At 41.6% G+C, this 13,910-nt stretch overlaps 2 protein-coding genes and 1 long non-coding RNA gene across 3 annotated transcripts in view; 1 reads left to right on the plus strand and 2 right to left on the minus strand.

The window, feature by feature from the left end:
* The window catches only part of LOC145446194 (uncharacterized), a 239,069-nt gene that overhangs the window by 11,223 nt on the left and 213,936 nt on the right, over positions 1–13,910 (plus strand). The window lies entirely within an intron of this gene.
* Positions 5,639–7,291, minus strand: LOC145446650 (MFS-type transporter SLC18B1-like). Its single transcript, XM_080325001.1, has one exon. It carries the CDS (start codon positions 7,154–7,156, stop codon positions 5,804–5,806), a length of 1,353 nt encoding a protein of 450 aa, XP_080181127.1. The 5' UTR covers positions 7,157–7,291; the 3' UTR covers positions 5,639–5,803.
* LOC145446651 (MFS-type transporter SLC18B1-like) lies at positions 7,962–9,755 on the minus strand. Its single transcript, XM_080325002.1, has one exon. The coding sequence runs from the start codon at positions 9,452–9,454 to the stop codon at positions 8,129–8,131; it is 1,326 nt and encodes a 441-aa protein (XP_080181128.1). The 5' UTR covers positions 9,455–9,755; the 3' UTR covers positions 7,962–8,128.

A 13,910-nucleotide genomic window follows, 5' to 3' on the forward strand; every position in this document is an offset into this window, starting at 1 on the left:
GCGGTGATAATATTGGGCCACGGCTTTATCGCCAGTGATCTATTTAGCAGCGCACTTCTCACGAAGTCACATGTCGACCAAGCATTCATATGCCTTGGTGTGTCCTGTCGAGGAAATAGCCAGCGCCGAAATCCCGATGATGCAGCCGCAGGTTGCGTACCCCTATTTCGACGGCGTCAAGTGATGCTCTCATAACTGCGAATACAGTTGGACATATTTCAGTGAAAATATGCTTATTTTGTTGGGAGTGGGCATAAGCAAAATGAAATCAAGAAATGCATAGTGACACTAAAGCGCGCGAATCGCGACTAAAATTCAAAATCGAATAATTTTGCACCAGAATAATATACTTTGTGCTGATTAAAGATATAAAGTCGGGCCACCATCGAGTTTGGTTTAAACTTGAAAGCTGCCTCAAATTTCTTACATTTTAAATACTTTTTCTGGATCGTTTGGATATTTTAGAAGTGCTTCGCTGTCCTAAAAGATTGTCTCGCGTACCCTAAAAGGACCGAGGACCCAAGTTTGAGAACCACTGGAAAACATCTTGTTTAAAACGTGTTTTAAACCAGGGGTGTTAAGCATGCGGCCCACGAGAACATTTTGTGTGACCCTCGTCACAATTTTCGATTTTCAGGTATTTGACCGTATCTGTAGACCAGGTGTGTCCGACCTGCGACCGCAGAAGCATAATTGTCTACACGGAATTCAATCAGCGTGTGTTGGTGGCGGCCGTCGACATGCAATTTGAATTTACCAATCGAGTCCCATATTTTTGAGAGATTTCGATTCAACTTTGCAGTTTTCTTCATTTTTCGCGAGATTTAGGGCGATGTGAGTTTTCGATTCTAATATATAGTAGTGTACTTGCAATCGGAGCCTCACAGTCTATATGCGAGCCGCAGGGGATAAAATGTGCCCCATAAGGAAACACCAAGTTGGCATTGTGTACCTCTCACGAAAGACATTTTTCTGGTGCGTTTGGGCTATTCCAATATATTTGGCTATACTGAAAAGCGTGATGGGAGGTCAAGAAATAACACCATACAACAAAGTGATTAATAACAATGGGCCTACCCGAAGATGAATTGTCATAAATTGTCACCAATGTTTTAAAATATTAGTTGAGCCGATTTATTGATATCTCCTATATACCATATTCCTTGGTAAAACATGTTTCTGGCATGTATTTGCCTCAAGTGTCGCTTAAAAATGTCATTTTAAGCTTTTTAAACTTCCCGCACCATGTTTTTCAAGCCCCTTTATTGCATTTCCTATTAATTGTGACGTCACATCGATCCATCATTCAATTCATAATAGTCGGTTGTTAGTTAGTATTCAATCATCTTCTCAGTCTCAGTTCGTTAGTGTTGGCCATAGCAAGCAATCTCAAATTCCTTTTCGTTTTGTTCTGTTAATGGACTGATTGCGGATCTACTGGGTATAATCTCATCAGTCATCATTAATGTCAACATCACAAATGTAATCTGCCTACTGGCTGTTTTTGATATATCTGTGGTCTGTATATCAGTTTGAAACAAGGTAAGTACAAAATATAAATAGAAGTAAGGTTTTTTACACTTATTAACTTTACTTTGGCGTGAAGATTGGAGACAAAGATAAAAACTGGGCATTTCATGTAATCTGCGAAACATGCCGATGAAATATGAATGGATGGCTAAGGGGAGATCGGCATTCAATGTCATTTGCTATTAAAGAATCTGAAGGGAAATTAGAAACCTTATAGATGACTATTATTTTGGGTGACATTCCAAGGTTCAGAATAACTGAAAAATTACTTCCATGCCATTTACTCTTAAGCACCTGTTCCGTATTGCAGTAAGTTTTCACTGCCCCAACTGTCAGGCAAAAAAAGCTCCAGAAGACTCGACAGGGCTTAAAGATACAGAAAAATGACTCCGCTGGCGACTTCAACATCTCCCATATATAGATATAAATCCAGAACCACACATTCCGAACCAACACGAACTTGGTGATTTAGTTGGGACCCACTAAATCAAATGCGGAAATTCTGACTCCAAGGTTGAAACTAGGGAACGATGTCCTTCGTCGAGAAAAGGGCATGAACGATTTTCACGGTATTTTTCTGTGACAGGTTCTCCTTGCTGATGCGGGAGTGTTGACAATCATTTCTAAAGTATTTGACAATAAAATGACTGCGAGAGAAGCAGGAGCATTCAAGGCATTTCGAGATGTAGTTGAAAATTTTTCTTGGAAATAAACGAAGCAACGAATATAAACCTCTGGTAAACGCTATGATCGAGAAATATGAAAAAAATAAAGTGGGACATGTCCTTAAAAATGCATTACCTGGACCTTCACCTTGATTTTATTAGTTCAAATAGGGGTGATGTAAGCGAGGAACATCGTGACGTGTTTCAGGAGGATATGTATGATTTGGAAAGAAGATACTAAGAGTGGTGGAATTGCATCATGATGGGGGACTATTTGCGGTCCATAATACAAGCAGATTTCTCAGTCCATAGACCCAAATCATGCAAACAAAACCACTTCGGAAATTTTTTGAAGTGTTACCATCCTTTTATATTCAATGGTAGCCACTTGTTGTGCATCATTGCCACCTGTAAACGACAAACGGGTATGTTAAATGAAGGGAGGTTGAGGCTGTAGGCCGACCTTTCAAGGAGATTTGTAGCAATGACATCCTTTACCGAAGTCAGAGGTAAACTCGTGCTTTTAGTTTGTGGTGAGCAGGTCATCGTGTTTAAGGAATATAATTTGAGTGGGCATTATGGGAATAAAACACGTAGTCAAGTACAGGCAGTCGGGTGAGGCTTGGAGAGAGCGCGAATTTCGGAAGACCTGCTAGCGAGGCTAGCAAAACGAGATTTATTTAACTAACTACACACAGCTCCAAATGCCGCGACCAAGACCAGCGTTCTACTCCTAAATACACTTTGGTGTTTGATTATAAAACAGTGTCTGCGGGTCAATGTGTTTAATAAGAGTATATTTTTCATATTTTCCATCATTTATATAATGACTGTAGAGTAGCGATGTGACACCGGTCATTTCAAAGGCGTGGGTTCGAATCCCACTGCTGTACAATATAGTAACTTAACGTGACTGACAAACCAAGACGCGTATACTCTCAATCAGCGATTTATTCAGTGACAACCCAGCACCGAAGCACATGCGATGTCGCCACACTCTATAGCAGGCGTGGGCAAATTTTTGAGCTCGCGGGCTGCATTCAATATTTGAATCCATTCGCGGGCCGCACTATATAAAATTGGGAAACTCATCCAATATTATTTGATTACATAGTGACCGAGAACATGGAAATAATATATACGTATTTGTATATTTATAACAGACCAAACATTGATTTGATGATAACGTAATACACGAGAATTTATAATCTGGCTGTTCTCATTGTCAAAATTAGGGATGAAAGTAGGCTGCCCCGATTCTTAGAACTAGATGTAAATTTAAGTCTGTGAGCAGCGATCCGCTCATAGCTTTGCTGATTGTACTTCTGGTTCAACTCCAGAACACACAATGCTAGCAGCATCATAACCACGTTACATTTAAATATACGCTTCTGCAATATAAATACAAATACTTCTACCCCAGTGGTTCTCAAACTGGGGGGCGCGCATCCCATGTGGGCGTGAAATCATCTGAATGGGGCTCGAAGCTGTGGTCAATTGAGAATTTTTTTCGCGCTCCGCGCGATTTACCTCCCTTTCATGGGTAGTGCTTCGTGTATAGTCCTAATTTCATATTTGCCAATTCTCTCATCAACAGTCATAACCTTCCATGCCATCAAACTATCCGTTGGGATTGCTAGCATTCTGGTTGCATTTAGTGATATGACGATCGAGGGGACCGAAATTTTTCATGAAAATAAAGGGGGAAGTGTTCAAAAAAGTTGTCTTTTCACCACCAACCACAAGAAGAACAACATAATGAAATAACAGCAAACAAAAAGCGTCAATTGTTTTAATGCGATGGCTGCATTTGCTTATTTTCCACTAGCTCAGCGGTTCTCAAACTTTTTTAGACACGTCCCCGTTTATGATAGTGAAAAATTTCGCGCCCCCTTATCGTCATATCACAAAATGCAACCAGAATGCTAGCAATCCCAACGAATAATTTGATGGCATGGAAGGTTATGACAGTTGATAAGAGAATTCTCAAATATGCCATTGGACTATACACAGAGTAAAAACAATGAATTGGAGTTAAATCGCGCGAGGCGCGAAAAATATTTGCAGTTGGCCGCAGCTTCACGCCCCCAGTTGGGGAACCAATGCACTAGCTGGTCGATGCGTGGCATGTGTTTGCTCACAACGCATCGAAAGTCATGCATGGGCGCAACAAGTCAGTTTCGTTTCTTCGACTTGATAGTCATCAGAGATGAAAATCCTTGCTCGCACTCCCACGTAGAAGGGAAAATTAGCAGCTGGGGAGTGAGAATTAAGCTAGAGTCAATTACGAGGAGACCATGCTAAGTCTAAAGTTTATTGGAGAACAATCTTTGTGTTCAACCCCACCTTAACTAATAACTCCCTTCGGTCGAAAAAAAAACAGATCTACTCGCGTACCACCTGGAAGACCTTCGCGTACCATTCGTGAACGTACCTACGTACCTACGCGTACCACAAGTTGGGAACCACTGTTGTACACGATATCCAGCGACGACTCGGGCCACATAATGCCACTATGATGAAGTACATATTGACGTTTTAAACGTCGCCATATGTATCAACTGGGACAATCAAATGATATAATAATCCCATAAAATCAATATCTTCCGTCGCTTTGCCAACAATTTCGACGAGGACTTGCAAGGGAATATAAGCCTACGCCTCAACGGTCTAGGCCAGACCTGACAATGTGTTCGGCGTCTGAGTATTGCGACGTTAATATTGAGCAGAGTGTGAAACGGAATTCAATACTTGCTATCGATATTACCTCAGTAACAAGTTATACAGCAGTAGCCAACACTCGAATCGCACGGATTGTGTTGTTATGGTAGCCCACAATAAACATATGAAGTCAAGATTGACCCGGTACACCTGCTAGATTTTTTACATCAGACAAAGATATCAATTCCATTGATTGGTTGAATAAGCATCATTCGCTGACTGATGTTGTGTCATTGCTGGTCAAGCTCACAGCGGAGAGTCACTAAATATTCACAAACGGAAAGCTGGATATTTCGAGCAAACTTTTGTAACAAAGCGAGTAAAATTTCTGAGATTGTCAAGGTGCATGCTCGTTTAGTGTTGATTTTTTTAGCGGCCAGCGCCATATATAGAGTGACCCGTAGTTGAAATGCAATAAATTTCAACAAAACATGTCATAATGAAGTGAAAATTGTAATATTATGAAAAAGGTTCACAGTACAGAACCTACCAAGGTTCGTTTGTGAACGTGAACCTATAAATTTCCGAGGTTCACCACACAGAACGCGAACGTGAACCTCACGCTCACACCATCCCTACTAATGAACTCGATGAGTCTAATCGTCGGTTACTCCAGGGGGTTTAATTGTAATCGTGCTTATCAACGCATGGGAGTCCTCGCTGCTCGGGTGGTGCGAACATTTCTACATCGTCGGTATGGAGCGCTATAAAATCATCTACTGTTCAACATGCAATAACATTTGTTTTATTGTCCAATCACGCACCGAAACAGTTGGAAGCATTCACAACCTTTTATACTTGAATAGTGACTACTTGAATAGTGTGGCTACTAGCGGTACTAAAGTGATACAGAAAATCCAACAGAAGAAACTTATCGTTTGCACTATTTAGCTAACCAAAGCTGGCCTTGACGGACCGCTATTTCTAACTCTCCGTGCGATTATGAGCATCAAAACTGTAAAAAAGGCTAAGGATAACACCCCAAATGCAGTGACAGTCATAGTGACTAATCGGTACGACATGACGTTGGACAATTGCGATCCCACAAGAGGGAACGAGAATCCACCGATACCAACAGCCAAATTCCAAACTCCCGACAAGGCACTGTGCAACGCAAAGTCGGACATCATCGGGGTATTTCCTTCAACTGCTAAATTCATCAACTCGCTGAAACCGCAAATCATTTCAAACGCCGACAATACCCCGCATAGCACCATGCCGATAAATATACCGGTCATGGTTTGAGTGGGGGAAAACACCAATTGAAAAATGCACAAACCGATGAAACCTATTGCAAAAAAGGCTCTCCGAATTTTGGTGTTAAGGCCGACAAAACATCCCGTTATGACTGCCATGACACCGTAGCTACCTGCAGCCGTTAGCAATGCTGAGCCTACTTCTACCATTGTAAATCCACGATTTAACATGTACTCGCAGCCAAGTACGTTGATTAATCCGAACTGTCCATTCCCGATCGCCACAGCTCCGATAATAAACACGGGACCTGGTTTCCAGATTGACCGCATTACATTCACTTGGTCACCTTCGTCAATTTCCCGGTGTCCGTGCAATAAACAATAACCTACAGGGATCATTGGAACGACAATGCCGCTAGAAATAATGAAAGGAAGTAACATCGTTTCGGATATATTGTACAAAACGCCACCCAACATCGGTCCGCTGATGTAACCGATTGATAGCAATGACTCCGCCATACCAAATACTTTCCCGATATGAGCAGTAAAATCTTGGCAAATAATTGTCAATGCTGCAACTAGGTATGCCCCCTGTCCTATTCCTTGCAATATTCGAATTGTAATTCCAACCGCCACGACAGTATTCAAGTTCTCCACAAAGTGTAACAAGCCAAAAGCGGCTTGACAAGCAGAGAAGCATAGCAAGCCCGCGAGCAGCATAACTTTGCTATTAATGTGTACTTGATACTTCCCAAACACCGCGCTACTGATCGCCATTGCAAGCATTGTGATTTGAAGCATTATCGATGCCTCAATTTCCAGTCCACCTTTTGCCACAATCGCTTTCGTCATAAACGGATTGGGGGTGCTTACGCAGAGAAAAATCGCGAAGTGACCCCAGAAAATAAACAGCAGAAGAGCTTTTTGCCGAAGGCTGGAATCTTTCCACATGGAATTCATCGATGAATTACTGGTATCCCGATTGCCACCGTTTCGATTTTCCAGAAGTGGCGCCTTCTCTGAGGGCGTCACCCGGTCAGCCATATATTAAGATTTGGTGGTCTTGTGTTCAAGTGAGATAGCAACTGCGAACAAAAATGAATAATCGAATCTGCTGAAATAAACCATAGGGATATATATCCCTGAAATAAACATGGGTTTGGCCGAATATGGACTGGCACCTTATAGTGTTGTTCCTCCATACAGCAGTTTCACGGTATAGGGCTCCCCCTTTTACCAGTTCACAGCCATGATCTCTTATTTAGACCTATGTATTTCAACTAATGACTTTTTCAAGGCAAGAATGCCGACTTCGCACAAGTGCGATAGGATTTATTTCAGTTTTTTCTTTCCAAATTCAAGTTATATTGCCGTATAATTCCGACGATGATGATCTCAAGCAAGGTAAAGTCGTTTCCACAAACAACTCCATCTCCATATTCTCCATGCACTTAATCTGGCTCGAATAAGCTCAATATATAAATCTCACGTCCGTCCCTGATGACACATACAGGCCGCTTAATTTGAAGGTCAGAGACTTCCAATGGTACCCGTTTCTCAGTTCTCACCTGTAGGATACTCGACTGACGTCGTAAAATGCGTGTGAAATGGAGACGCACCTAATCAATTAGCTAAATCACGAATAAGTGTGAGTAACAAGCTAAATGGTAACCCTCATTATATGTATCGCGGGAAAGCAAATTAAGGTCAAAATGGGCGATCAACTAGTTTTAGTTTGCTGTGACGTCAGTCACTAGATTATCGTAGCAAAGTGACGCGGTGGATGATGGGTAGCCGACACATGAGCATTGAGCAATGAGTATGACCACTGAGCACTGAGCAGTGGGCATTGTCCTTGTTGATCTATTGACTCGACAGGCTAAGAAATATTCAGTGTGTATGTATATGTATATATTCGAAATGGAGCTTATGCGAATTCAGAGCCAACATATTCGTTCATACGCATCACAATATTGTATTGTATATATATTTCTAGCCGCATTCCAACACACACTGTCAAGATATGAAAGTGTAAGTACAAATACAAGTTTGCCAACCATAAAGTGATAAAGCACATAAAGCTGACAGTAAAAGCCCTGTCCCAACTTCGCTCATTAAGACAAATCGATACTCCATGACCGTGTATAGTTGCGAACCTATCAACGGAAACATAAACGCGCCAAGTCCAGTAGCTAAATTCCATATTCCCGACAATGCGCTGTGCAAAGCGAAAACGTTGCTCGACTCACACTCGGCCGACCTGGCCTGCTCAATAAGTTCGCCGAACCCGCTTATGAGCGTGAAAGCGCCGAACACCCCACTACACATCATAGAAACGAATATGCCTGCCATCGTCTGAGTTGGAGATAGCATCAGTTGACATGAGGCAATACCAATCAAGCCTGCAATGTAGATTAACCGACGAGCCTTGAGCCCAATGTTTACTATGAATCCAGTGATAAATGCTGCGCTACCGTAACTTGCAGCACAAGTCAGCAATGCTGCCCCGATTTGTATAACGGTAAATCCGCGTCGTTTCATATAAGTCGAACCCAAGACGTTGATCAATCCGTACACCCCGGTAGTTGTCACCACCGACCCCGCCACGAAGGCCGAAACCGGCTGTCGAATCGTGCTCAGAATCTTCGCACTCTCATTAACATTGACACACTTGCTACTTTTCAATAACAAGCACCCGACGATAATTAGTGGCACCAGAAACGCGCTCGAGATTAGAAAGGGTAGCAGGAGACTCCGTGAAATGTTGTACAATACACTTCCTAGCATCGGTCCGCTGATATATCCGATCGCTAGCAGCGACTCAGCCCCACCGAACACGATTGCGATATGATCCTTGAATTCTTGACATATGATAGTCAATGCAGCCACAACATAAGCCCCTTGTCCGATGCCTTGTATCAAGCGGATGGCGATTCCCGCAGCCACCATCACTGAAACATTGGACACAAACTCCAGCAATCCAAAACCAGCCTGACAAGCAGTGAAGCAGGTTAAGCCAAGAAGCAACATTGTTTTGCTGTTGAAGTATATCTGATATTTTCCGAATACTATGCTGCTAATTGCCATCGATATCAGCGTCACCTGGAGCAGAATTGATCCTTCGATCGCCGACCCCTTTCTTTCCAGAATTGTGTTTACCAGGAATGGGTTCGGAGTGCCGACGCACAAAAATACTGTGAACTGTCCAGCGCATATGTATATGAGCAGCAACTTTTGAGGAAATGTAGTATCGCTCCATAGTGATCGCTTCTTGCTGAGTTGCTTCTTGCCATGTTCTTCATCATTTAGGATTGGGATGATTTCTAATTTATGATCAGTCATAATTAAATTCCCCCAGAATATTCTATATTTGCAAATGTTATGTGCTATTATGGAACAGTTATATGAGATGAATTAGGGCAAGTTTTTGCAACTTTAACCATCTTTTTGACAACTTCCGGCAGCTTCCTACATACTCAGAAGTTCTGTAATATGGTGCTTTAAGCTGTTCGGAGGAGTCTTATGTTGCAAGATTTTGCAACTTTTCTTCATTCCTTCATGAAACTATTTGTAACTTTTTCGATTTTTCATGCAACTTTTTGCAAGTTTTTTCGATTTTTTATGCAACAAACTGTCGTTTAAATTTGAGGTCCTTTCTGATTTGACATACATTCAGGCTAGACCGCCGAAAATTATATTTTCACTGGGTCAATTTATTCAGGCTATTGATTTTGTTGAAGTCACCAACACTGCGTTTTGCTACTGTGCCTTGGATACGGAACGCTTCGAGTAGGCCTATCTCATACCCCAATAATGTCAAGTAACTTGTCCAATGTCCATAAATGCAACTTTTTAGTGCAACTTTCGTGAAAATTAAATGCAAATGTTTACTGCAACTTTTGTGAAAAATAAGTGCAACTTTCCACAGATTGACTGCAACAAAAACTTGCCCCAGTTATCATCGTTATTGAAACAGTCTTGATCAGTGATATGTTCTGATTAAAGTTCGTGAAGGGCAAGCGACATTATAGCATGCGGCACATGAGCATGTGGGTTAAATTACGGGTCAGGGTGGATTAAGGTTGGATTTAGGGCTGGGATAGGGTAAGGCTTGGAGTCAGGATGTATATAAGGGTTAATTTCAGGGCTATATTTCGGGTCATGGTTAGTTTTTGAGCTATTAAGTTACAAGCTGAAGTGACGCATGCTGAAGTGTCCAATGCTCAACTGTCGTTTTCGATTGTGTCGCATGCTCATATGTCGGACAACCGGTGTGAACACAAGAAAATCTCACGGCTTAGTGATTTTGGGGGGTTCTAGGACCACGAGCGGAATAAAATTTCTATTTTCGAAATCAGTACCGTGGCAGCTTTCGATTGACACCAATTTTATCAAATTTCGCGCTCGGCAAGCCGGTCAAACATTACCCTCAAATTGCCTTTAGCCAAGTGGAAAGTGTGACGTAGACCAATTTCACTGAGCCGTGATATTTGCTTGTGTCCGCACCATATAGAACACTATGTTTTTTTAATTATCCATACTGCATCACATATTCTCTAAGCACCATATAACGGACGGACCATAAACCTCATCAGTAGGGTGATTTTTTGACCTAAAAACGAAAGATGTTGACCTGAAAATTAAAATTTTGACTTTTTTTGACCTTAAAAAACTCAGTTTTGACCAATTTTGACCTCACGTATGTAAATTAGGTGTTTTCCCACAAAATCTTAGAATTGTACTACTTATCGTCATTTCTGGTTGGAACTGTATGTCATTACGAAGTAGTCGTGGTCCGGTAATCCTGAAATCTGACCAAGTAGCTTGCCAATAATGGGGAAAGAACGTTCAACAATAGCAGTTGTTGGCTGGCAACACTGAAGTTGTGTGTATAGTACACGGCTGGTGACACACCGTGTTGGTTCATTCTGGCAATTTTGTCTACATCACAATTTTTCATCATGCGCTTGTTGATATAAAAACCAATGCGCATTGCCCACGCAGATTTGCTTCAGTTAGGATATTGCGGTACGTTGAACATAACACCATGCCAACCTATTTGTTTCACAATGATGAGCAGACAATGGGCCGTCTACAACGGTAGGCCGATAAATCGGGCTACAAGCTGTAAACTATCAATGATATTAATTCACCCTCTGTGCAAACATCTACGATACAAACGAAATGCAGAAAAAACATTTTGACTTTGTAAATAATTTTGACATTTTTTGACCTAACGGTACAATTTTGACAAAATTTTAACTTTTTTGACATGTCAAAAAAGTCGCCGTACTCAGCTTCGGTAGTATTTACTTTCTCTCAGGAATATCTAGAATCTAGATATCCCTGCTTTCTCTGATTACTTTACTTATTATACTCAGTATATTACAAGCTACATTCTTAGTGTGTAAAGGTATATTTCCGCGCTCACTGAATGTACTGTAACAAATGTCGCCCATTGTCTTTTAAGTAGCCGCGACTAATGACTATACACCTTAGGTTTACGCCATGTGCTGTGCCCAGACTGCTCGTTGCTTACTACTTGAATGTCCAATAAACGCGTAACCTTTTCATGTATTATCCCCCTTTGGGTATAAAGCGACAGATTAGTTAATTCAACTTGATTCCAAATGCTCAACGGACCTTTGGGAGTCAGATGGGTGTATTTGGAAGATGAACGATACATCTGACCAACCCCCAAAGACACACTCATACCTTGAAATCTGAACCTGAACGGTGTCCAAAAGCACAACGTGAAAAGCCTGACCAAAACATTTCAATCTTACATCTGGCGCTGAAAATTATTTTAGAATTATTTTCACTACTATGGTACCATCATTCGAATCAATGAATAAAAAGCCTTGTTGAATTATGATACGAATTCTGCATGTAAGCAGTTTCCGATCTAATTGGCGCGTGAGTTCAACCCGATACTAAGTTGCATAATAGCGTGCCAGAGCTGGCACCCACCAGAAAATCAACCAATGCCCAATACGAAATCGCGCGCCCGGTTATAAGAACAGCTGATGCTCTATGAAGTAACATTTTGATGTATTGCCTGCTGCTGAATCGTATAGCGGACGCGACATTCGTAAATCCATGCTGTCCGAACTGTCCTAAACTCATTATATGCAGTAGTATTGCGGCGTTTTCCAAAAAGTGTCGTTTAATAATACGTGGTTTACACGCAGACTTTCGATATCCTTTAGTAATGATATTCAATAATGTCAGAAAAATAAGAGGAATCGCGCACGCAAATAACTTCCGAGTCAATTAGAACAGCGCTATTGATTTCTTTTTGTTTTCGTTTTGTACCAATGATTTCAAATCACGCGATTCTGTCCTCGCCCAACACTCCGGTATGTTGATGTGGTAGCCTAACTATAGCTGATAGGCGACACGATATAGTATATTTTCATATCAAGTTGTACGATCTCGTCGGTGGTAGAATAGTATTCGAATTATAATTTCTATATTACGGATGACATAAGAAGTATATCCACTCACGAAAGCGATATATATAATTCAGTTTACAAAATGTTCAAATCCATCATACAGAAATCAATTTGTTTGAAACAAGTTTTATATTTTGGTTTTGGTTTTAATTGTGAAAATGGGACATTGTGGCGCTTATCACCTTATCGGTCTGGTGCGCCACGGCAAAAAATTCGTATTACATGTCGCAAATCATTCACCTAAAAAAATGCTTCAATCAACACATTGCTAGCCAGGACAAACTCAACGAGAGGCGATAGAAGTTCTGGCCGTACGAGAAGATTATCTGTGGTAAACTCAAGTTTCAAGTTCAAGCAGAAATCAATCAAATATGCTCGGTGCCAATCGTATTTTGGGCATGCGAGGAGGAAGTGATCCACATTCTCGGGTACGAGGCATAAGTCACACAATAGCGTGTCGATGCAGCTTATTTTCAATAAATGCCCTTTTAGGCGACAATGGCCGGATCGGAGACGGAATATTTTCGTTTCATGCAAACGCGATCTTTGCATTAAGGAAAACGTCGTTTGTACCGTTTGGTGGAAACGTTTGTAGTTGTTTCCCGTCTCTGTGGAACGGTACTCGGTCTGCCACACAGTCCGGACGTATTCGCGTACTTCGTTCATGACATCTCTATAGGTAATTTCAGGTACTTCCTGACTGTCAAATGCGAAAGCGGCGGTGGAACGTGCAAGTTCATCTGCAACCTTATTGCCGGAAATGCTACTATGTCCCGGAACCCAGGAGAAGGCAACGTCGACGCCCATTCCTACCAACAGCAGGAACAGAGGAAAATCTTATTGAACGTTCTGTTCAGTGTGCGGTTCAGGGTAGCGATTGTATTCAGAACACTAAGACAATCTGTCAGAATAACACATTTATCGGCTCGACTGCAATGATTGATTTATCCACGATATGGCATCAACGATAGCTATAGCTTCTACACTTGAAAAATGGTAAAACAAAACTCGGGCAGATCTGGCTAAAACGGACTGACCGTGATGGAATGTAAATTGCTGTAGCCGTTGCTGTAGCCGTCTTAGAACCATCTGTATCGATCTCCACGGCTTGGTCGCGGCACTCAAAAAGGTAATTTCTGAAACACGCGTTCACAGATAGCGGGGAGTCCCCCTTTCGTATCAGTGATGTAATGTCCTATTCACCGCGGGGGTGGAACCGCCCAGGGTGCTACGAACTCAATTTGTTCTTTTTCACAGTCAAATGTTCCAGAATAGGGGATTTTGACAGGGTATTGAATTCACGAATCTTTACTCCACACGGGATAGGAATTAACAATTGAAAA

The sequence above is a fragment of the Botryllus schlosseri genome, chromosome 9, assembly GCF_051294905.1.
Source record: "Botryllus schlosseri isolate E-star chromosome 9, Bs_hap1, whole genome shotgun sequence".
NCBI classification, from domain to species: domain Eukaryota; kingdom Metazoa; phylum Chordata; class Ascidiacea; order Stolidobranchia; family Styelidae; genus Botryllus; species Botryllus schlosseri.

Bases quoted from the DNA above. Each gene is read 5' to 3' on its own strand.
- LOC145446650 (XM_080325001.1), bottom strand. From the start codon at position 7,156: ATGGCTGACCGGGTGACGCCCTCAGAGAAGGCGCCACTTCTGGAAAAT.
- LOC145446651 (XM_080325002.1), bottom strand. From the start codon at position 9,454: ATGACTGATCATAAATTAGAAATCATCCCAATCCTAAATGATGAAGAA.